Source organism: Strix uralensis, chromosome 4 (assembly GCF_047716275.1).
Source record: "Strix uralensis isolate ZFMK-TIS-50842 chromosome 4, bStrUra1, whole genome shotgun sequence".
Lineage (NCBI taxonomy): Eukaryota > Metazoa > Chordata > Aves > Strigiformes > Strigidae > Strix > Strix uralensis.
In genome coordinates, this window is record NC_133975.1 from 121,932,737 (window position 1) to 121,957,989 (window position 25,253).

The window sequence follows — 25,253 nt, forward strand, 5'->3', positions numbered from 1 at the left end:
CAAGTTGGCAAGTCCATGAAGAGCCACATGCCATTTCCACCAGAAATAAATGCAGATCCTTGGAACACTGAGGGTAAAATTTGTGGAATTTGATAATGATGATGGATTTGTAACTCAAACTGTCTTGACAGTATTTCTTTAAAAACACACTCAAAGTTTCCTTTCAGTCCACTTAAAGTAGGTAATTTATGAAGCATGTCTTCATAGCAACAAAATACTAAACTACAATTGTCTTGAATAATTAGCCTTGATTTTTCCTGATGTGTGATTGTGACAACCATTTTTGATAACTAAGGGTAAATGGCTTTTTAAATTATTCAGCTTCTGCCTTCTGATGCATTTAAGTATGTTTGTTCTGTCTTTATGTAACCACACTTAATAGAGTCACGATCATTTTGTTGAAATGATCCATTGAGATGGGCTTTTGGTCATAAGCACAAGGCAAATCCTGTGTGACCCAGACTGGTATGTCGTGTCAGTGTTTTAGTGAACAGACAAAATGCTCTGCTTTCTTGAGGTCCATTGGTGGCTGCTTGGAAGTGTTTATTAGTGCTCACAAGAAACTGAGGAAGTGCTAGCTTTGAAGATCAGCAGACGCTGTTTGCTGTTGACACAGCAGTAGCACAAAAAAAAAAAAAAAGAGACAACTCCCTTGCTCCAAGTGGTAGGAGACTGAAGACAGACAGACTGCAAATCACAGAAATTGCTGGACATAACCAAAATTAACGAATTGGCATTAGAGCTCTTTGCCCAAGACTGCCTAACAGTGGAAGAGATTTGTATTCAGTTTTACTATTCTGGGACAGAATGGGGTTTTGGTCTTGCCCCAGGTCTGAGGATAGTTAGTAAGAATGTTGTTTTAGATTTAGAGTAAGGAAGGTATGTACCACCAACCTGTAACAGATGATAGTAACCTTGATTAACAAAGAGTTAATAAGCATGTACCTTCTTGAAAGTACGGCTTTTAGTGTAGTTCCTCTAGACTCCTGACTGGGTCTGGTAAACTGCGTTAGACACACGCCTGTCAGATTTCTCTTGCACTTGCTTCAGCTTTGACGAAGAGTAATCTTTGATGTGATAACAAATGCATCGAAGGATCTTATTTCCATCCAGCTTCATTTGAAACCTGAGATGTTAGAAGGGCTTGGGAATGTATACAGAGAATAGATTTTTCTCATACATGCTTATGATACAGGCAGAGTGATGGTAGGATCCAAACAGATGCCACTTCTCAGAGGAAGAATAATCCACTGTGATTTTAGGATACGTCACTATTCTGTGTTTTAATCGCTATATATTTTTAGTACTTCAGAAAGGTAAAATGTAGTGGCTTAGATATGCTAGAAAGAGGATACTTTCCCTTGATTCCTTTTATCCAAATAATGGGGGTAGCCATATCATCAGAGGATCTGTCTGCTGCAGTATGTGAGCAGGAGGAGCAAGGTGGGGTTTGACCATGCTCTGCAGCATTATGGAATTCCAGATATGATTGAATCTAAAAGAGATTTTGGAAATAGATTGACAGGTAACCTGGATTGTCTGCATTTAAAAAGATAAAGATTTGACTGTATCATGATAATTGAAACACTAGCTAGTAGTTTATTCAGTAGAGTACTGTCAGGGGATTGACACCGTAATAACCTTTTCTTTAAGAGGAAGAATAATCTGCAGTTACAGGATGCTCTTATGCCACTGAATACTTTTATACTGTATAAGGGTTTTTTACTGAATTAATGGTTTCAGCAGGAAGTCATAATTTTAATGAAAGTAGTTTACTTGCTACAGAAGGATGAAGACTAAAATGACTGAAGGCTTTCTTGGCAGTTATCCTTGAAATGTGCAAAAGTATTTCTTTCAAAATAGTGTTAAGATTGATACTTATAGGAATGCAGATATGATTGCTGAGAAACAGTATATGCTTCATCAGTGTTGATGTAGTGTGCTATAGAAATCTAAATAAAAGGATTTGCACAGCAGTGCAAATCTTAGCTTCTGCTTTCTCAAAGAGAATTGTCAGCATCACCCTTGCTACAGGTTTTATAGGAGCTATTTTTGCCATCATATTTTTTGTTAGCAAATATAATTTGTTAGCTTGCTTTTATTCTTAGTAATCTTTTAATCTTCCAAAGATTTCCCCTGAAAGGTATGATTCTTTTTTTATAGCAGACTGAGATGTTAAAAAATACCAAGGTTTATCAAGGCAATTGTACAGTGGCTTTATTTTTCAGCTAAACAAGTACATAATCCTCTTCACTTGAACATAGTTTATTGATAGGCATTGATATTATTCACTTAAACATAGACTTACTGATAGCCATTGGGGTTTCCTAGAGTCTGTGACGCAGTGGTTTTCAGAGGTGGGTGCTGTTGTGATGTAGGGGGAGAACATAGGGCCGTGCAGCCTCTTCCCACCGACGTGGTGTGGAGAGTGGGCTGCACCTGGCAGTCTTTAGAAAAGCAACAGCCATGTTAGTCTGGTGAAAGTCTCTGCCAGTATTCATGTTTTTTGGTGTTTTACACTTTTTGGTCAAGCTATCCTATGCTTATTGTGCATTTCTTCACAAATTTGTGGCTTTACCTTTATAAATGCTAAACCTTTACAAATGATCAGTGTTTGTCCCGTTTGCTTACCAACACAGACGTCTTGTGATGTTAAGATTGTAGGTCAAATTACCAACGTGATTCTAAGCTTTTATTAGGCTACGTGCCCTTGACGTTAGACTACAAATGTCCTTTTAATAGTATTTACCTTGCATACCTTCATTTTAAACCAAGTGGTAGGGCAGACATCTGCATTCAGGGTTAGCTCTGAGTTGAAGGCTGGCAGAAGCAGCACAGTAAAATTTTTTATTTTTTTTTTTTTTAAATTCAGATGCTCACTGGCTGGAAGTTGATAGAATAAGTGACTCCAAGGGGTTAATTCTTTTTTCAAACACGTGTGTTTTAAAAGACCTCTGCATAGCTCAATGTTGGTTGCTGGTCACCTGCAGCTCCATCTTCCTACCTGCTTTTACAGCCTCTGGTATGTGCCACTAATTGTTTTTACTGCATTATTTTTAAGGTAGCTTATGTACATGTGTGCTAAATTGTGAAGAGGCTTTCTGAGATCATGTAGTTGGAAACCTGAGGCAGCACTGAAGCGCAGCAGTGTTCTTATTTATAGAACTGGGTCAGCAAGCATACCTTAAGTCTGACCTCCAACAGGACACTGTTTACAGGTGCAGTTCAAGATTTTCTATTCTGTAGAGGCTCATGTGTGGATTCAAATATAGTATGATGAAAAGAGTGATAGATAGCACTGGCAGTTCAGCTACAGTCCTGAACATATATATCCTTTGTGAGGTTAAAGATGGACGTATTGGAATAAAATTCCTGAGTGGAAGGGATTGTTTTAGTTAAAAGGAAGGCAAGTTGAACAAGAAGAGATTATAAATTTCCTTATGTATGGGAATATGACTTGTGATAGCAGACATAGCCTCACAGAAAAAGAGAAATTAACAGATTAAAAAAAAAGTAACCGGTGTTCTTTCAGACTTTTTTTCAGACTGTTCTTTCAGTCAGAGATTTCTGACTAAACCCTAACAGCAGTATATTCGAACTAGAGTGTTTCTTATGCGAGTCCTTCTACAAACACCTTTCTAAGTATACGAAAAACATCCATGGGTGATTCATCCTTGCCATTTCTGCCTAGTGTGTGTTGCTGGGCTGCCTTGTTAGGAAGGGGTGCAGTTATGTAGTGTTTGACATACTACTCATGTCCCTCGGCAGACTGTTTTTCATCTCTTGCCTTTGTTGGTGATTTTCTTCTTGTGCTTGGAAGGCCTGTGATCTTTTGAGGATTGTTTTTGAGGCAGTTTTCCACATTATGAAGATTAGCAGTTAAAGCAGCTCATAGTATTTCAAGATGGTGCGTTTCATGATGTAATGAGATGTGTTCTTGGTCTGAGCAGGGAATTAATTACTTGTAATTTGCAGCTAACACAAAATGAAACAAGCACCTGCCAGATGTAGAACTTGAAGCTTGCCATTTAATTAAGGAGGAACTAACAGTGAAATTAGGGTTAAAAGCCCTGAATAGTCTGGTTATTGTCACAAAACAGTGAACTGGTAGGTACATATTGGAGATGCAGAAAGCTCAAATTAGTGTATACTGTATCTTTGTGGAATTTGCAGTGCTTGTAGATGATAGGGCCTGTAGGTATGGGTTGAACCAGTCTTGTAGTAGCTTTTACTCTTAGGAAGATGATTTACTTTCTTGTATGCAGACACATTATTCCATAGTTTTCAGCTATCCTGCCTGCTATCTGTATATTCAGATGAAAAAGTTTAGGGAGAACTTGACTTGTTACAGCAGTTTACAGATTTTGGTGTGGGATTTTAATTGTATTTTTAAATTATATTTTAAAACAATAATGATCAGATACTAGATACATTAAAAATCTACCTTCCCAGCTTTTAGTATTTGAAACCTGGCTATTAAATAATGAAAATGTCAATACTGAGAAAGGGAATTCTTAGGAATACATAAGGAAATAAAAATAAAAATTAGAACTATTTTATTTGTTTATTTAGTTGTCTTTAGGACCCATGCTAATCTTTAGCTAGAGCTATATGCCAGATTCTATCTATGATCTGACAGCCTTTTTTCCTTATGGTAACAAATCAGTGTCCATTTCACACCTTAAATGTAATTGTGCCCACAGATGTGTCTTTTGGCTGGATTTCATATGTCAGATAGGTACTTCCCTTTATTCTTTTTTGCATGAAGGCATAACCACTACAAGGCTTAATGTAGCTTTTGGTATTACTTTCTTGGTTTCATGTTTTCTTTTTGTAATGGTGAAAGGCTGTTAATTTATCTGTATTCATCACCTAGAATTCATTTAACATCTATTGTGGTGGTTAAAATGTGCAATTTTTTAAAAACAGTATCGGTGCATGCATTACATATGTACATGCACCCACCTGCCTTCCATCTTTGGTGTAGAATGACTACAGAACACTGAAGCACACAGAAGGAATTGCTACCCCTATTCACGTAAGACAGATGAATGATCATGTACTTATTTTGGGATGTAAGAAAACCCTAAGTATTTAAAAATCATTTCTCAGAACTTTTCTAATACAAAATGGAAGTCCCTAGTCATTAGAAGGCCTCTGCTGTTTTTATTTCTTTATGATCACAGTTTGAGGTCTTTGCATTCAGGATGGAAATTGTTAATTGCAGGCATGAAAGCATGCTGATGGTAATTAGGGTTAAGTTGTATGCTGAAGTTAGCATAATCCATAACGATTTCTTATATGATTCTGCATGTTAGAAGCATATATTTACAAATTTGGCTCACATTAAATTGCAGTTCATTTTTATACACAATTTTAGAGAGTATGTACTTTAAAAATGTCATTCAAGCATTCTGGGTAATAGTTCTCAGGTTATAAATGGAAAATGCGTAAATATCCTTCTGCTCATCAGGCTTTCTTATGCCACACGAGATTAGATGTTTTATACAGGTATATACACTCTATATTACATATATCTGTGAACATGAAATTCTTGTATTAAACTGTGGTAAAACCAAATTCACTGCTTCCCCAAATTATCTTTTTTTTTCAGACAATAGATTATTACAGAAAAAATCAGTGTAGTGTACAGCTCTTTTGTGACAAATGGTTATGCCTTTTAGGTATTGCATTGGAGGAGATGATAACAGGGTAATTTGAGTGTATATAACCACTTTTTTTTTAATGTCTTACAAGAGTATACAAGCACATTCTTTGGCTGTTGTCATGAAGTTGTGCTTATATGTGTGTTCCTTATAGCACTTTTATTCAAGATTTAAGTGGCTGTAATTTTTTTTTGCTTTCTTCTAAAACTGGACTTGTTTCTGTACAAAGTTCTAATACAGTTTAGCTAATTAATTTTAAATATTAGTTTATCAAAGCTTCTCCAAGTGTCTTCATATAGATATGATAATTTATTGCTTTTGAAAAATCTCTCCTACTTTGTTCTAATTTATACTTCCTGGTTCTTTTGAAGGTATAAATATCTTAAGTATAAAGGAGCAATTCTTCAATTCTTTATTTTTGTTACAAAAGATTTTTCTGGTGACATTTAAAAAAGGATCAAGTGATTTCTGTGTCTTCTTATTTGTATTTTTACGTTGTTACACTTGTTTGTCACTTCAGTAACAGCATGTGTGATAGTAAAGTTACCTGAGTTTCTAAACTTTTTTTGATCTTCATTTGGATTTGGTAGAGGTGTTTACAAATATCCAGAAATTTGCTAGCCTTAATGTAGTGTATGAGATACTGACAGAATAACACAGTGAAATGTTTCTTGCAAGGGCTGTGTTCTACAAACCTTTTTTTTCTAGCAGGAGACAGCTGTTGCAACTTCATCAAAACATCTGCGTTTAGACCTGTAGGCAATTGAATATCTGTATGTAACTGCAGAGTTGCAATAATGAATGTAATCTTAGGGAGTAGTTGTTATTTTCAAAATAAGGAGTGATAACGGCTTTTGTAGTCCTGGGAAAAGGTGTTTCCTTCGTACTAGAAGAGGGTGATTTTTCTCATGATTGACTGATTGATCAACCCTTTTAGAGGGCTGAATGGTATTTCTTCAAATTCTTCCAGTTCTACTTGTGGATATTTGTAGAGATAGTTGTAGATCAGTGGCATCTGCAGATAGCTATATTTATTATAGTAGATCTTTTATACACGAGCTACTTTGCTTTTGCACAAACCAGAATCCTGGAGATGCAACCCTATTCTTCAATGCTCATTAGAAATTATTCTGCCCTGTTGTAGTATATATTCTATTTTCTGTTGTTGTTTGGCTTATGAATTAGTGTTAATATTAGATCTGGAAATAGAAACTGGAAAACTTGAAACACTGTTCAAACCCAGGACTCAAAACATTGTAAAAGTTGTGCATTCTGAATATACAGTTCAAATTCATGTTTTAATGACTTCTTAAAGGAAAGCTTTATTCAGTTATAAGAGAAATGCTTATTTTATTTTTACTTTTGGATTAACTAGTGTACTTTTCCATTTCAGAATGTATGAAAACATGTCCACAATGGTGTATTTAAAGGAAGAGAAGTTGGAGAAGCTTACTCAAGATGAAATCATTGCCAAAACTAAGCAAGTGATTAATGGACTAGAGGCACTGAAGAATGAACACAATTCAATTTTACAGAGCTTACTTGAAACACTGAAGTGTTTGAAGAAAGATGATGAAACTAATCTGGTTGAAGAAAAATCAAACATGATTCGAAAGTCACTGGAAATGCTGGAGCTTGGCCTTAGTGAAGCACAGGTAAAATTGCCGTAGAAATAAAGCATTTCAGACTTTGAGGACTTAACTTTGCCTTACTGAATATTAGTAATGTGCTGGGACATTTACGTTGTTATTGTATGTTAAGGAGAAACATTGCTGTAATTAATGGTAGATACTGTCTGTCTTGCTATGTTACAGAATTCATTATGCAGTCAGTATTAAAGCACTGTAGCTCATAACCGAGCTTCTCTTTAGCGCAGTGAGACAGTTGCTATATTTTCTGTTTAAACTTGTGCATGTAATGTTAGGCAGGTAATGTTTGAGCTGCTCAAGAACTGAGCACTGGCATTTTAGCTCTAAATTACTGCGTAGGGAGGCGCCTCTCCCTCTCCACCCTATGCCCCAAATTTGCTCTAACCTTTGAGCTCTGTTGTAACCTTAAATTCATGTTTATATTCCCTTGATTCTGAGATTCTTTATAGTAGCTCACAATGCTCCTGAAGCTTAAGAATCTCTAATCTTTGTTGAACATTTACTGAGTATTTTAAACATTGAGAATCGAGTACAGAACCTGAACAACTTTCACTGATGCATTAAAAAAAGGTCTCAGCTAATTTCTGTGAACTATTTTAGTTGATGAAGATATTGTCTGCAGAAGGTGAGTGAAAAGATGCATGTTTAGTCAGGATGTCAGTACTATATTTACAGTCCAACCTTAGGGTATTTTTGTACTACATCAAAAACCAGAAATGATGTGGTGCGACACAGTCATCAGTATAAAATAGCAGAGTGTTTGCAAATGATTTGAAAATGCCAGTGAGTTAGCTCTATATTAATAGGCTTTATACTCGTCTGTAACTGGGCTCAGTCTTCTGATCTGGGTCTGGTGATCTGGAAGTTTTGTGCATTGGATCGTGGTGAATTGAGGCCTGAGAGAACGAACAAATACGGGTTACAAGACATGGGACTGTAGAACCCCTGGACATTATGGTACCGATTGGCAGGCCTTAGTATATTGTACAAGCTTGATCCTTTGTATCAGAAGAAAATATTAGAAGACATACGGAATAAAATTGCAATAGTTGAGTTACTGTTAATGAGTGTTTGTAGGAGATCTGTGAGTGAATGAGTAACTTCTCTCTTCTGACTTTGACATGGTATTGGGACTCCAAGAAGCTATTTCTGATTCTTGTGTCTGTTGGAGTCAGCAGCCTCAGTTGCAGATGTTACTGCCTTGTTTGCCCTACACAGTGTTTTGTGGACTGTGGTGGCAAGGAGCCAAGAAGTCTGCATTTACTGCCTTTGTCAGGAAAGCAATGACACTTCAAACTACTACTCTTAGACCTGATAAGCCAACTCTTCCTGCCTGCTTTAGGTTGCAACAATGTAGTAATTTTTATGATTTGCAGCATTTAAGTTAAGATATGGAAATATTTTATAGATGTTTTTGTGACATGGATGTAGGTCTGATGACATAAGTGTTATTTCAATGAAAATGAAACTGACTTCGAAGAAGTAATAAAACTTTTCTTTCAGTTAATTACAAAAGATTTTGTTTTGCCATTGTAGCTTGTACAATGTTGTTTGATTATGTTAACCCTATTATCACAACTTTCCTAAATGTACCTTCTGATGTTACAAATGCCACAGTTTGAATAGGCCAAGTAATTTAAATTATTAACAATTTTGAGTATGTGAGTAGGTAGGTGCTGAAAGCTGAAGATTTGGACTGGTATTAGGAAATTATAGCTGGAGTTTTTCTTACCTTCATAGGAAAAAGTAGTTTCTACAGACTTGATGTATCTTTTTGAAACCCGAAATTTCAGCTAAGGACACCATCTGTTTCACATGAAATATTTAATTTAAAAACACTTCAAAGTAACTTTGTTTTAAAGAAACATGAAATTGGGGAGATGAAATATAGCTTGGGAATGTCAAAACTCATCTGAAAGAAGATTTGTATTGTGACCAGTGGCCCATCCTTACAAGGTGTGCTTCCTGGGATTGCTATCAGCTGTTCTGTGTGTATCAGTGGGAGATTACATAAGCAGTGAAGGGAGAGTATCTTCTGTACGTAGTGTTTGGCTTTCACTTAATGAGCTCTTTTTTCATTTAACTTTGCCTAGCAGAAATCCAATCCAAGTAGACTGCTTTTATGGCTGTTCTATTTTTTTGTCCTTAATATGACTGTTCAAACACACTGAATGTGTGCACACTCAAGCTTATGATACGTATATATAAAGTGCTTATATAAATTGTGTGTTCAGTTTCACATTTAGATCTCAGTAGTGTAATTGTCCCTTTGAAGTATTACTGTTATGCTGAGGTTTTCATCCTTATGAACTGTGAGCATGTATATGAATCCTTTCTGTCTGAAAGCTGCTAAATTAGAACTCTTAGTTCTTCAGTTATTTTTGTGGTTCTTCAAGTTAAAAGTATTACTGTTCCGTTTCATGTTAGTGGAACAAAGTTTTCCATTTCAGTAATCTAAATCCTAGTTCAAATTTTTCATATATTTTAAGATGGTATGTAACCTTCAGGGAATTCTAAAACAATTTGACTTCTGATATCATCATGGAAAACAATCATTAGTAAAGAGTTCCTCTAGGTTAATTCTGGTTGAACAAATGGTAAAAAAGTGTGAGGAAAAGTGAGAACCAGGTATGTAAAGAAGGGAAAACTGAATGGTTACCAGATTTCACAGCTGACATAGGTTTTAAATAGTAAAAGGCTTTTTTATTAAATACAGGACTGCATTCTAGAGGAAGTATGTCATGTGACACCTCCTGCTTTTTAGGTAATGATGGCCTTGTCAAATCACTTAAATGCAGTGGAATCAGAGAAGCAGAAATTGCGTGCTCAGGTTCGCCGGCTATGCCAGGAAAATCAGTGGCTACGGGATGAACTAGCCAATACACAACAGAAACTACAGAAAAGTGAGCAGTCTGTGGCTCAACTGGAGGAAGAAAAGAAACATCTAGAATTCATGAATCAATTAAAAAAATATGACGATGACATTTCACCATCAGTAAGTAGCTGCATAGTAAAAAGCACCTTACATTTACATATGTGTTGTAATCTGCGTAGTTACCAAGAAATGACAGATAGAAGCTTTTTATTTGTCTCTAACATAAACTTGTCATTAAATGCTTACCTTGTACCAGTGTCACATAGTTTGCAGAAAGACTCTGAGAGTTCAGTTCGTTTTATTTTATCTGTTTTATCTTTATTATCTACTGCCTGTAGATAATAAAATGTGATGCTTAAAATCCATAAATCCTTATTTAGTATCATATTAGCTTTAAAAAAATATTAAGAATGCAACCAAACAAAAAATTTCCTTCTGTAAATTCAGCAATTAAAACAAGTGGGGAATGTAGACATTCTAAGTAGGTAGGGGACTTGGCTTATTTTGACTGCAAGAAAAATACTTAGTTTTTGTCTAGTGAAATCAGTGTATAGCTTTTCTATCTGAGAATTTACACTAAGATAAGATGTTATTGAATCCCCTTTTCAGGACTTTCTGCCAGACGCTGTGATCATCTGCACGTTTTCAGTTGTGTTTAGCCTATTGTGTTAAATATTCTTAGATTTAGAGAGAAAATGGATACAATTTTAATTTACAGAAGTAATTTACCACTTAAAAAGACATCTGAGTTATTTGCCCTTCTTGTTACCCTTTTATTTTGTTTCCTTAAGTTAGATGGCACCATAGAGAAAGAGCTCACTTTGTGCTATCAGACCTTCTCACCTGTGTCTTGGAAAGAACAGTTTATCATAAACAATTATTTCAGTAACATAATGGTTGAAAATGTATGTGTTTTAGTCATGCTTAACTGCCTGCTTGACTAAATCCTTTTTTAACATATTGTGATTAGTGAGAGTTGTTTTGGCCAGTTGCATGTGAACTTTCCAGTGCTATTTCATGAGTTGGTATTTGTAGCTGAATACTGACAGTGAAGCCTGTTTAGAAAAGGCACAGGAGGAGGGAATACTGGGATTTTGATGTGCTAACTGTTGAACTGTAATCTGCAGATGGCCTTAATAGCACCGTTATTTGAAGTTATATTGGCAAATATGGTCAAAGTAGGCAAAGCATCTTTATAGTTTCACTAACCATATGGACAGTCTCTGTTGTTAGCCTTGGAAATAGTCAATTTTATATACTCAGTAGGAGGTTGGAATCTTCCCCGGATCTAGTCCCATCAATTGCTGAGCACCCACTTTGCCACCATTGAACTTGAATGCCAGCAGCAGCAGTTGTCGTCTTCTTATCTGTGAAAAAAGGTGTTGGATGGAGAGCCAGAAAAATAGGACTGTGTTCTGCTCCTGGGTTTTCTCCTTACTGAGATTAACATTTCTGAGAACTTCAACTATTTATGTTGTGTAGACTTCACTGAAACAGGACTGAAGGATGATCTGTTTCTTAATTTTACATGATTGTGGAATTTGAAATGATTTTATGTTTAAAATCAATATATACTGATGGATTGTGCAGAAATTAATATGGTTCCAGATGGAGACTATTGGAGGTTAGCTTCCTTGCAAGTGTGTCATTTCTTTTTGAACCTTACAGATCACAGTTGCAAAATTTATTTTGTGGCGAAGTTGAGTACTCAGAAATGGAGGTCTCCTTATTCTTCTCCTTGACCATCTGTAACTGCGTTTACGACTAAAAAAGTACAGTGGACAATTCTGTATTCAGTAGCACTCCTCAGTGGGTACTTTCATTAGGTCTCTGTAAGAATAGCAAATGTGTTCTTGTGTGCTTAAATTGAGACTGAAATCTAGGAGACCTGATTTCTATTCCTGGTTCTTCTGAAGGTGTCCTGTATTGTTTTGGGACAGAGTATGTAAATACATTTGAATATAAGACCTTCATAAAACTTCTGTGAGAAATGTTATTGTTGTTAATTCCTAAGTTCTGAATGTGGGATTTTCCTTTAACATTACTGATTAAATGAACTGTCCCTTTATGCCTTTAGATTTAAGTGTAACAATTTGTTTGGGTTTGGGGTTGTTCTATAGGAGGATAAAGATACAGATTCCACCAAAGAGCCTTTGGATGACTTATTTCCCAATGATGAAGATGACCAAGGACAAGGAAGTAAGTGCACTTCAGATTACTATGTTAGTGTATTTCTGCAGTGCAGAATATAAAGATGCTCTTTATAAAAATGAATCCATGCTTGGGGTCCTCTGGGACACAGTGGGAAGGGTGAACACCTCTGCTAGAATAAGGAAACCTGTCATTGATACACATTCTGTACATTGATACATACAGAACTGGGGCCTAGGTTTTTAAAGAGAGTTTACTAGATGTTGTATTCTTGGAACTGACTTCAGAATTTGTCCCACAGTCTTTCTTGTGGGCCTCAGAATGGAAGAGGTTTGTTCCAAGTGACTGAGGCAGATTCTGAAACACTGAAGCTTTTTGATGGTCTGTCCTGACGGTGAATTCTGTTAATGACCTTTTTAATGGTCTGATTTAGCAGTTTGGGACAGGTTTCAGTATGAAGTCTTTCTCATATAATCTTTTGCCCTTTGCTAAGGTTGTTTTCCTTAGTTTTAGAACTCATTCCAGAAGTATTGTCTTCAGGTCAGAAGCACTGATGAATATGCAGTGAAGTTTGAGGGTAGAGGTTTGGTAGCATGATTGAAAGAAGCCACTAATAGATAAGCTTTGCTTAGTGAAATATTGCATTTTCTGTATGGGTGTAAACCTGATACTATATAATACATTGATATTGTAGTGTATATGCAGTGTGCTAGTATTATAATGGTTCTTGGTAGACAAATTACTTCAGAAGAAATGTCTGAAGGGTTGCACCTCTGTAATCAGCAGAGTTTCGAATTTCCTTTAGGGGCATGTACACAAGATACGCTGCGTTCTTCATAGTGTGGTAGTGCTATCCATAGCCAGCAATGGGAGGAAGACTTGAAGAGTTTAGAATAGGTTAGTGTTGATCATGAGCTCCCTCCTGAGCTCATCCTTGCCTCCCTAGAATTTCGTAATAGGAAAGTTGAATGACAAAGCTGCCTATATACCTGCATAGTCCATCTACCTTACTTTGCTTCACAAAAGACAAAGTTGACATGTCAGCAATTTCCTTGACCTCTAGGAAAAATACTGTAATGCTTCAGTGCTTTGGTAGGCAGTGACTGTGGGTGTAGGCTTGGAATTGTATGATTCCACTGACATAAAAAGGCTCCCACTTGCTGTGAGAGTGTTTTTAGCTTAACAGAAAGGAGAGAAGAAGGTCAGTCTCACGGCTGGAGCCCTTATGCTGTGTGGTGTCTAGAATTTAATGAAAATGAGTAAGAGGGAATTTTCTCAATCTTCCCAGAAATCTTCCAGGTGAAGAGAAAAGGGGTAGTAGATTTCTGGGGAGAATGGGATGGTGTCGGATGTAACAACCAAAGCTTAGGAGCTACTGGAAAATAAGCGGCTAAGCCTGAGGGTTAGTAAGTAAAACCTAAAGGTTGACACTGGCTTTGGCTTGGTGCCTTTTCTTTTGCAACTGTTATTTGTGGCATCCAGGGTGTTTTAATCCTTTGTGCCAACCTTAAGTACTCCTTGGTATAGCAAACAAAGGGAAACAAAAAATTGTATGTTTAGAGAAGAAGAATAAAGGAGAAAGGACAAATCATTTGAGCTTTTCTGCAGCTGTCTGGCTTGTTAATATTCTTTTTCATAGGGAAACACCTATACTTGTAAGTGCAAAATTATGATATACTCTTGAGAATTCTGAGCTGAAAGTTTCCTACTTTATTGATTGATTTATTACACTTGGCCCTTTGAGCTAATTGAAGTGTAAAATAATACAATACTAGATGGAATATGAAGAATAATGTGGTTGTTTTCACTGTCACTGTTCAAGACAGTGTGACTGCTGTGAAGTATGTTCTAATACTAATGCTTTGTATTGAAGAAATAAAATTCAGTGAGTCTCATTTTGTGTCATTCTGCAGTAATGTTAGATGTTTTAGTTAGTCATCTTTTAAGCAACTTGAAATCTTCCCGATTTCTTTCAGTTCAACAGCAGCATAGCAGTGCAGCAGCTGCTGCCCAGCAAGGTGGCTATGAAATTCCAGCAAGATTAAGGACCCTTCATAATCTTGTTATTCAGTATGCTTCCCAAGGTAGATACGAGGTTGCTGTACCTCTCTGTAAACAAGCTCTTGAAGATCTGGAGAAGACTTCAGGTCATGATCATCCTGATGTTGCCACTATGTTGAACATACTTGCTTTGGTGTACAGGTTTGTATACTGTCATAGATAAATACCAGTTAAATATTTATTATTCACCTACAACCTGTTAATGTTCAGATTAACATTTTTTTGACTGTTTCATTTTCCATTCACTGTTTTTTATTAAAACCCTCAAGGGGGTCCTGCAATGTTTATATGTCTCCCTATACTTAAATGTCAGACAAGTTACTGCATTTTTGCCTATGCCTTTGCTTTGGGAGCTGGTGTGTTTTTGTTGTGGTTTGTTTTTTTTTTTTTTTTCTGCTGAGGGGGCATGTCTTGATTACCCACTTACAGATAATCTAGAGTATAAATTGGACAGCAGTGTAGAAGTAGTACATGCTAGTCATCAGCCAGCAAGCTACAGTTACAGGCTTCAGGTTTTTCCTTCTTCTTTTCTGAATATATTCTCAATTGCTCTTCTTTTGTACAAGCGTCTTTAGGCCAGTACTGAAGTCAGCTTCATTTTTATTGACTTTCTCTTCTGAATCCCCAGTATTAATTATGGCTCTTTAAAATTTAGAGACCAGAACAAATACAAAGATGCAGCAAATCTCCTGAATGATGCCTTGGCTATCCGTGAAAAGACTTTGGGCAAAGATCATCCAGCGGTTTGTATACATGCAATATCATATTTTTATTTGTGTTTTTCACTGAAGTTTTTTCAACTCATTCTAATATTAAACTCAACAGGAAAGTTTTAAGACCTGGCTTATCTCTAAACAGTACAGGTAGGAGGCCACGATGTAACATTCTTCGTTTTCTCTTAAATATTTAATGTTCCTTTTGAGCATTATATTCAATGCTGTTTCACCACAAATGACTTGCACATACTTGATTTTGGATTGCATGGATTTTCTGTGGGAAATTAATTTGTGAAGAAAGATTTTAATTTGCTTACTCAAATCACTTTATTGAACTCATTGAAGGGGTACTTCTGATTTAGTTTACTGCTGCTTTTAAATGAAATGTAAATCAAGCTTTTGCACTTAATGTTTAAAATTAATGTGATGTCTCACTTCATGTAGCCTGTGTGAAGCAGTGCAGCTCTGAGTATAGATGTCAGAGGTAACTTTGTAAGAGAAGAACATACAAAGAAAAACGTATGCACTAAATAACATTTCCACAAATGAAGCAAAAGTATTTTATGATTTTGGTTTTTTCCTTTCCTCGTTTGTGTATGTACGCATTCAATAATAATTTATTCATTTACAAATTTCAAGATGTTTACCATGTGCATGGAAAATTTGAAAGCGTCAGTGCGTTGTAGATGTGTTCATTTGTCAGATTTTTGCCCTGGCAAATTCCAGTGTAATTAGTATTTCTCTCCTGTTCACAGGTGGCAGCAACTCTAAACAATCTTGCAGTACTTTACGGTAAACGGGGAAAGTACAAAGAAGCTGAACCGTTGTGTAAGCGGGCTCTGGAAATCAGAGAAAAGGTATGAGTAAAAAAATACAGCATCTTTGAATGGGTTTTTTGAGGGAGGGGGAAAAGTTAAACACTGCCACTTTTTTTATGTTTTGGTGGGCTAGATCTGCCAGATAAACCACAGTTAGCAGTGCGCTAGTAGTTAGCAGTGTCTGAAGTTCAAAACAGCAGTAAATTCCAGTAGTCCTACAGAGCTGTTGGAGCACTCTGGGTATATTCTAAATTCTGTATTTTGTAATTAACCTTCTTTACCTTTTTCTTTCCCCTTCGACAGTTAAGTAATCTTTGATTTGACAAGGGTATTGGAATAAAAATGAAACATCATTAAAATTTGAAAGTTGGTTATTCCATGACTATGTGGATATTTATTCTAGTCCATGAGACAGTGCCTGCAGGCTTTGTATAATACGCTGCCTATACTGTTTTTATACTACTTACATTATTCCTGTTATGAATTGTTCTGCAGCATTCTCAGTTTGTAATAAATTGAATAATTTTCATATCTTTCAAATACAAATTTTGCTTCTGTCATCCTTGTGTTGAATTGATGATGAATAAGAACTAATGGGATATTTCTGAATGATGCATTTCTAAACCCTGATACGATGGCTGGAGAATGTTTTAATACAAGGTATTTAACTTTCAGGTCCTGGGGAAGGATCACCCTGATGTTGCCAAACAACTAAATAACTTGGCTTTACTATGCCAGAACCAGGGCAAATATGAGGAGGTTGAATACTACTACCAGAGGGCACTGGAAATTTACCAAACTAAGCTGGGACCAGATGATCCAAATGTTGCAAAAACAAAGAATAACCTGGTAAGTCTTTCATAAAGTAAATCTAAGAAAGTAAAATTTTCTGATGAATTGAAATGCACCTTTGTTCAGCATGTATTGTATTTATTATTTATCAAGCTAAATAAAACAACGTGCTGATACCTTTTGGGGGGTGTTTTGTTTTTAGGCTTCCTGCTATCTAAAACAGGGCAAATTTAAGCAAGCGGAAACTTTATACAAAGAGATTCTTACTCGTGCTCATGAACGGGAATTTGGCTCTGTAGATGGTAAGAAACTGAGTCCCTAGATTTTAATCTATGTTTCATTTTTGTAGTTATCATGAAATAAAATCTCCAGGAAGTTAATTGTATCCTGATTAAAATTGTTTTCTGCTTGAGGTAGACTTAAAAAGTGAGGTTATAGACGTGTTGAAGCACCTTCATCATAAGAAAGTATTTAGATACAGCACTGGTGTTTGATGCAAAGTAAGAGTTTTTCTTAAGTGAGATAGACTTTGGTAGGTTTATGTTTTATGGATTGTATTTCTGGTGTAATTTACCTTATGTTCAACCAAACCCAATTTTGGTATTTTTATAGAGGCAGAAAAATGTATGTCACTTTCCAGTCAGTGCAGGATTTTTAATGATCTAATAAATACATTGTTAATGTGAATCCTCCATTAATACATTTAAAGAACAGGGAAAATACCCTTAAATTGTGAATGACACTGTACATTGAAGTCAAATGCATTTTATCAACTGTAAATCACAGTGAAGAATCTTCATTGCGTTCCATGACAGTAGCATATGCACCACTTAGTAGATGTCAAAACAGTTGTTACGATTAAAGAAATAACTGTGTGGTTTTTAGCACAAAACTAGGCACATGACAAATCGATTTCAGCATATACTGACTTCAAAGCTTCTCAGAAGTGACTCTTTCTAAAGGGAAGAGGTGCATGTTTTATTTATCTGCTGCTTGTAGTATGGAGAGTAAGCTTTTTTGTGGTGGTAACAATATAATTCCCTGGTTCACAACTTAATTTCAGAAGGGTGAAAATCAAAACAATGAATATTTTGTAGTTTTATGCTTCTATAAAATACTTTCTTCTGTTTCATCAGATGAAAATAAGCCTATTTGGATGCATGCAGAAGAGAGGGAAGAATGCAAAGTAAGGCCATTGACATAAAACTTTTTTTAAACTTTTACTTAGTTAAGTTAAAAATCAGTTAATTTTCTTCAATGTTACTTTTGTTTTAGGGAAAGCAAAAAGATGGCACATCTTTTGGAGAATATGGGGGCTGGTACAAGGCTTGCAAAGTTGACAGGTTGGTAATTTCTTTACAGGACAAACAATGCGGCAATACCCAGTATCCAGAAATGTCAAATTAAAGCATGTTTAAAAAGGAAACCAAACCAGCTGCTTGCTTGGGACTATATAAACTACAGTATTAAAAATTTGTGCCTCAAGAATGCGTTTCAGGAACATGGTAGCAGTTTTCAAGGCTGCTTTTTAATCTAGGCTGGTTAGGTGTAATAAGTGACATAAAAATTCACCAGTTGTGTTTGTGGCAGCCGTTCATGTGGAAGCAGAGGTCATCTTTCTTTCTTTTTATACCATTGGTTGACATACATGCTCTCCCTGCCCCAGCAAGACTTTGAGAGAGGGCCAGAAGCAAAAAGGAGACTGTACAAATAACTGAGCTCTGAGTTTTCTAGCTGGCAGAAGGAAACAAAGTTACACTGCCACAATTAAGCATTATTTGTTTCTAAAGCTTGAAGAATATAGTTTTGTGTGAATGAAAATGTGTACTTTAAAATGGCAGAAGAGAAGGACTTCAGTTTGGTTTATGCTTTGTGAAATATTTTATTTTGCTTTAATTTTGTTCCTTTACTGTGGTTTTTTTTTTAGTGTGCAGGTGTTACAGTGTAAGAAAAAAAACCTGCACCTGGTACTGATAATGCTCAGTGAGGGTTTTTAATTTCTTCAGTGTTTGAATTCATGTATTTAACAAGCAACAGAACCTTTGTACTGTTGAAATCTGCTCTTCTTTCTCCATCCTCTCTGAGTGCAATACATTTTGTTGGTTTGTTTTTCATGTACTAGTTCATTCTAATGCACAAGGAAATCTTTTCTCTGCTGTTACTGGAGCAAAACTTCACACAACAATACTGTGACTGAGCTAATTCTTATTGTGTCCTTGAAACAAAATGTCTTGTTGGGGTGTGAGACTTGTTAACGGAATGTGTGAATTTTTTTCCTTTATTGTTCAAGTGTGGTTTGAATGCATAAAAACTGCTAGTAGGTATTAAGTAAAAGCTGGTGAAAGGAACTGTTAATTTGTTTTGTGACTAACACATGCTACAGTAATGGTCACTATGCATGAGTAGGCATATTTTCTGGAAGCTTCACAATTATTCAGTTGAACACACTGAGCTAAACTTTCACCTCAAGATGCATCTGAGAAACACAAGGATATAGCACTCCAGTTTTCTCTTGAGCAGATAGATCTAGAGGTTAGTTACTATCTTTGATTTTCAAGGCTGCTGACTAATCATAGTGTGAGCTGTTAATGCACTTTGAAAGGGGTTAACAGGTTTTTCCATGTACATGAAGTACAGTATAATATATTTCAAGAGACACTAAATAATTACCAAAAAAGATAAATACTGTATTAGTTTAAGTTTTTATTAGTTTGTGAATTAAGAGAAGTTTAGTCTGTGTGTGTGTGTGTATATATATATACACTTCTTTTTTTTTTTTTTTTTTTTTTCTTTCTTTCTTTAAATAGCCCAACAGTAACAACTACCTTAAAGAACCTTGGGGCACTTTACAGACGACAGGGAAAATTTGAAGCTGCTGAAACATTAGAAGAGGCAGCAATGAGGTCTCGTAAACAGGCAAGTATGAAAATTCGCCTTAATGATATTTCTGGTTTGTGGTCATGCAGATTTTCAACTTCAGTATCTGTCGTACATGTGGTACATACGAACTTTCAGCTATTCAGTGTCTGGTACCTGGTGTTGCTCTCTAATTTCAGTCTGAACTGGTGATAAACCAATAACCATCTTAACACTTGCAAACTGGCTAATTGCTAGGGCAGTGGCACTGTGTGCTGGGGGCATGATTTAAATTGGGGGTGAAATTATGTGGTAAATGGAAGAGCAGAAAACACTGTGTCAGCCAGCAGTCTTCAGTTGGCTACATGTCCTGGGAGAGAGACTGTAGCTAGGGGAAATGGAGAGTTTCTGTAGATAATCTCCTTTGCCAGCAATGCTGTTCTATGTTTAATATGGAGCTGTCAAACTTACAAATGTTCTGTTTCTACATACAACTGACTGACTGGTGCAGACCTTTAAAAGACCATTATAAATTTATCAGTTGCTGTTTCTGTTACTTTTGCAAACCGATGGGATGGATATTGCAGTTTAAGGGGGGGACTGTAATTCTTGTAATGTGGAGGAGTTCTGTGCTGCCTCTGTGCTCTCAGATCTGCTGTTCAAGTAACCCTTTCTCCGTCTTAGAAGGTGAGAGACAGTTTGATTTTTTTTTTTATTGGGGATTTATTTGCTTTCTGTTTTTTCCTTTCCCTTTTGGATGATTTGATACAATGTCTTTTATAAAAGTACATAAGACTGGACAAGCAAATATGGCTTGTCAGTCAGTGTTAAAATGGAAAGCAAAATAAGAACATATAAGTGAATTAAAAAAACTTTGGAAAGTTCAATTTTAATTTTGCTTTTATGCAATAGTAAATAAGATCTGTATTTTTTTTTTTTTTCAGAAGTGGTTTGGTTTGGTTTTTTCCCTTATATCTACATGCAAAATTCTAAAGTCAAGTTCTAAATTCAAGTAAACTGACTGAGGTGATGGACCATATCTTTATCAATAATATACTGGATTTTATTGGTTATACTGTTTTGAAGTTGTATTTTAAAGAATGATACTGCAGTGTTTGATGTATGTAGAAGCAGATTTCTGGAAAAGGGAGAGAGTAAAAAGTTCCTGGCAAACCTCATGCTCTTCTAGTGATTTCAGCAACAGTTCCCTTTGATACAAGGTGTCATAAGTTCTTTCTTCCACAGAAAATGATGGAAAACTTGCAAGTGTTTGCCAAATAAATGGAATGAAACTGGTAAGAGGAAAGTAGGAATCGGGGAGAAGAGTTACTCAACAAGGAAAATTCAGGAGTCGGGGAAATAGTTGATACAGATACTTTCTTTTACTGAGGATGATTTCCACATACTTTTACTGAAGGTTCATTTTTGATGTGTCTCTCAGATATGATTTGAAAATAAGAAATGATCACGCACTGCATCTTAACATACTTGCTTTGGTTCTTAGTTTTACTGTTGCCATTACACATGACAATTTTTTAGTGTGAACAGATACAACCAGGTTAATTTGGCATGATACAATAGTAATAAGAAGACTGGAAGAAAACTTTGCTTGTAGTTATGTTTGTTTCCTTTTTCCAGAATGCCAAAACAGAGCACCAACTTTTCCCAGTAAAAATTTGAACTTGAAGCATCATATACCATCTCTATACTATTATACTATAATATATCACATTGCATGAAGCACTAGGTTTGGACATGCAGGAAACAGTGCTGTCTTACTAGCAGTATTTAACATTACCTCTCTATTCTAGGTCATTAAAGTAAAGGAGGACAGACAGGGTTAGTGCATTTCCCCTTTGCATCTAAAAGCAACGAGGTTCTTTTGTTACCAGCTGTGGAAAAGCATCAGTACTTCACAGCTCGGTTCTCCTTCACACATGCTTTGTTTGCTTTAGCTGCTGGGATGCATATGCTAGATTTTTGAAGACCAGTGAAGTTCTTTGTCCTTTATCTTTCATGATAGATTCCCAGTTTGTTCAATTCTATAGGTCCCTGTCCCTTCATTATTTTACTTTTTGTTTTTTTAAAAACATGCGAGGTAAATGAGACATGACAGCTCTGGAGCAGAGCCTGGAGTCTGTATGTGATACATCACCTCCTTGGTGATTTTAAAGGTTTATGCTTTTCGTGTTCTGTGCCGCTGAAGGAATTGGTGCAAAAGCCATTTTGAGCCTATGTTTCTCTGCTGTCTGAAGCTCAAGCCACTTTTCTCCACCATACAGCCACAAGGAAGTGAAAATATGTGATCATTATATGCTGGTTTCATGCTTCCTTGTGTGTAGAATTCCATTAGGAAGGGCTGTTCTGCTCTTCAGTTGGTGGAGAGCAGCTATATGGGAACCAAGAACCTGATTTCTCCATGCACTAAAACAGCTTTCATTCTTATTCATGCACTTTACAGAAGAATTTTGGCATGATTTTCACTTTCTGCATTGTGGTAAACTTTATGGATTTGTTGCAGAGATCCCCCGCTGCATTTGCTGCTAATGCTGCACAGTGAAAGATGCAAAATATTTTCTTGTGTAAGGCATTCATCTGGGATCTCTTCCTGTCAGCAAATACCATTTATGATGTGGAGTAGGTTTATTATAAAGAAAACAAAACTGAAAATAAGTATAATTTGGGCTTTGTTACTTTTTAGTTACCTTTATTTTTAGTGCAGGTCTTTCACAGAGGGTATTTTAGCACTTTTAAGATACTTAAAGGATTATTTGGTAGATGATGTGCATTCTTTAACACAAAGTAAACATATTTTATTTACCATATATATAGGCTGTTTTATTATAAGCGTATTTTCTATTTGATTTCTTTCTGAAGGATAAATTATACTACTGTGCCAAGTGCCATATGTTGGTATTCTTAAATAACACAACCTGAGTCTCAGATATTAGATATTCAGACACCTGCAACATTCTTTCCAAAGGTGGGTTAATACTGCACCATTTGATAGGTGGAAAATTGAGAATTGCATTGTCTGTTCATGATCTATAAATGGCTTAAATATTAAGCTGGTAGCCAGCTGGCTTCAGGTAAGTGACATGAACACCATGAGTCTTTGACGAGTGGTAGGATAGGAGGAAAAGGATGGCAAGTCACTGAATTCTGAAACTACCAAGCTGTGTTCACTTCATGCTGTGTTGATTCCTGCAGTGTATAAAGGGCAGCTCATCTTTAACTGCCCTTTGAAAGCAGAATAGGGGTGATGGCGTTACGGGTTGGTTTGACTTCTTTCTTGATATGGTTATTGTGTGTAAATTGTGGATTAATACAGCTTGTAATAAAATAAAACCTTTTCTCATTTTATCTAATTCTCAGGGTCTTGATAATGTTCATAAACAGAGAGTTGCTGAAGTGCTGAATGACCCTGAGAGCATAGAAAAAAGGCGAAGCCGAGAAAGCCTCAATGTTGATGTGGTAAAGTATGAGAGTGGTCCTGATGGAGGCGAGGAAGTGAGTATGAGCGTAGAATGGAATGGGGTAAGTACAGTACACAGTTTAAGAAAGTAGCCTAGAGAAATTATCACCGTAACAAATATGGTTGTCCATTCACCAGCCTGTTGTGTTTTCAGTAGTTTCTTGGTTGATCTACTTTGTATTTCATAATTTTGCAGAATCAATTAAGAAATGAAGAATAACACTTTGTTTATCATAATGTAATGTAAAAAAAATTGTAATATTTTAAAACATCCTTTCTGTTGTTGTCTTGAATGGTGAAATTTCTTCAAGAATCCCAAGCAGTTGTATTTAAGTTGTTTAATGCTGATTGAGTGTCCTGGTTATGGTCTGGTGTACAGTTGCTTGTCAGTGGTTTCTTTTTACTGGTAGAAATGTTCTGGCAATTAACTTACTTTTGCTTTTGTCCTTTTGATGTCATATTTGCCCATATTTTAAATGTTTCTTTAGAAATACTGCATCTGTTGGAATCATAAAGAACATTTGCTGTGGAGATGTACTAAGTGTTAGCAGTTTGAGTAAATTAAAGTGATCAGTCTAACACTAAAATAATTTCAGTCTCCTCCTTACCCAACTTGTTAGAGGAAAGAATGTAACCTTTTAAGCTGCTATACAATCCATTTTAAGAGGCAGTGCCATCACATAACAATATGATAGTAACTTCCCATTTCTTAAGTGAAATATTAATATCACCTTCCCGTGTTAGAATTTGACTGGAGTCAGGGCTTGTTCGTATTTTTCCCCTATATTGGCTTCACTGTATAACACTGATTGTCATAAAGTAAAAACATATATGTAATGTGGTTACATATGCATTTTTCTAACCATTGTTTTCCTTTAACTTGAAAGACAGTGCAAGCTTTCAGTTACTGATCTGTCTTATGTAGTAGTTTGCTTCTGTCACCAACTTTCCCATGCTTTATCCCATTGCTGGCAATGGGATATATATTGCACTGTTAACTAACTCCCAGCCGCAGTTCTGCTGAAAATGTTCCATTAGATTATAAAAGTAGTGTTGCCTGCTTTTGCTGTATGGGAGGGGAAGTAGCCTACTTTGCAGTATTGCGTGTTTCATTTCTTTTACAATAGCAATCTTTTTTTGTTAGCCACATGAGGCAAAGTTTATCATTCCAGAGAAACCTTGATAAAACACATACTGCTTCTTTAGTCTTAAAGGAGAATGTTCTTTCCATCTTTGCTTTTGTCTCTCTTTTTTATTGTTTTCTTGGCATTGGTGTTCTCAGTGCCAAGACAGTCAATCAGCATCTATTGTGAATAATACTGCATCATTAATAAAGCCAAAGTAAGGTTGGATAACTCTTTTTTTAATTCTCATTTTGCCCATTCAGCATTAGAACTGTGTACTGTACTCCTCCCTTAATTTTCACTGTACTTTGCATGACTATTTTCTAAATGGATTAAACTTTTTTCTGTTATTGACATTAATTAAACAAGCATGCAGGTTTTGGATTGAAAGGGCCTTCTGTGGAAAAGCAATAGACAGTATTTCTAGGTCAATATTTGAATCGAACTCACTGATAAAATTTGTTGATCTGAAAAATAAAGTTTTGATCTCTCAGGGCAAAGAGACTTTTAATTTTTAGTGTGCTGAAGTGGCATTGCTTTATTCTCATCTTTGTTATTTCTTTTTTCCCCTCTTAAGAGAAGGTATTCTGTATTACATGTTTTACATAAAGTGGGCAACTCTCTCTCCCTCTACCCTGCTAGTGTTTCTATCTCAGTGCTGTTCTTCCCTCTACTTTATATTGTGTAGGTTTTTTTACCCTCCTGTGTTCCCTCCAGACAAAATATTCTGATTCATAAAATACAGTAGAATTTTCTACTTCTCTGTGCAGAGCCTGAAGAGAGGCCTGTATTTTCCATTTAAATTCTTCTGAAGTGGTCAAGGTGACTCATGTTCTTGGCTGTCAGAGAGAACAGGTCAAGTGTGTAAAGCAATAAACTTCAACGAAAATTTTTTGTTGGAAGATCTGTTGTAGTTAAGTGACTTCCATATGTAATGTAATCCATATAAAGCATTAGATGCTTTGATGTAATGTCTTACACTCTTACAAAAAGAACTGAAATATCTATTGAAGTAAATCTCTCATTAACTATTAAAATGGACATGTTAAGTGAGGTTGTGTAGTGCATGT

The 25,253-nt window shown here is 35.9% G+C and overlaps 1 protein-coding gene across 9 annotated transcripts in view; it reads left to right on the forward strand.

Annotated features, from left to right (window-relative positions):
* KLC1 (kinesin light chain 1) overlaps nt 1-25,253 on the forward strand; it is a 53,694-nt gene that overhangs the window by 13,875 nt on the left and 14,566 nt on the right. For 5 of the 9 annotated variants that reach the window (XM_074868903.1, XM_074868905.1, XM_074868902.1 and 2 more), the window contains exons 2-13: nt 7,060-7,321; nt 10,080-10,310; nt 12,311-12,389; nt 14,318-14,543; nt 15,058-15,145; nt 15,874-15,975; nt 16,612-16,785; nt 16,931-17,030; nt 17,865-17,914; nt 18,004-18,071; nt 19,536-19,644; nt 22,960-23,121. In XM_074868903.1, coding sequence (XP_074725004.1) covers nt 7,061-7,321; nt 10,080-10,310; nt 12,311-12,389; nt 14,318-14,543; nt 15,058-15,145; nt 15,874-15,975; nt 16,612-16,785; nt 16,931-17,030; nt 17,865-17,914; nt 18,004-18,071; nt 19,536-19,644; nt 22,960-23,121 — 1,650 coding nt within the window. In that variant the 5' untranslated portion in view covers nt 7,060. Of the gene's footprint in view, nt 1-2,869; nt 3,023-7,059; nt 7,322-10,079; nt 10,311-12,310; nt 12,390-14,317; nt 14,544-15,057; nt 15,146-15,873; nt 15,976-16,611; nt 16,786-16,930; nt 17,031-17,864; nt 17,915-18,003; nt 18,072-19,535; nt 19,645-22,959; nt 23,122-25,253 lie in introns of those variants that run through there. The other 4 variants (XM_074868906.1, XM_074868908.1, XM_074868911.1 and 1 more) reach the window with 2 other exon arrangements.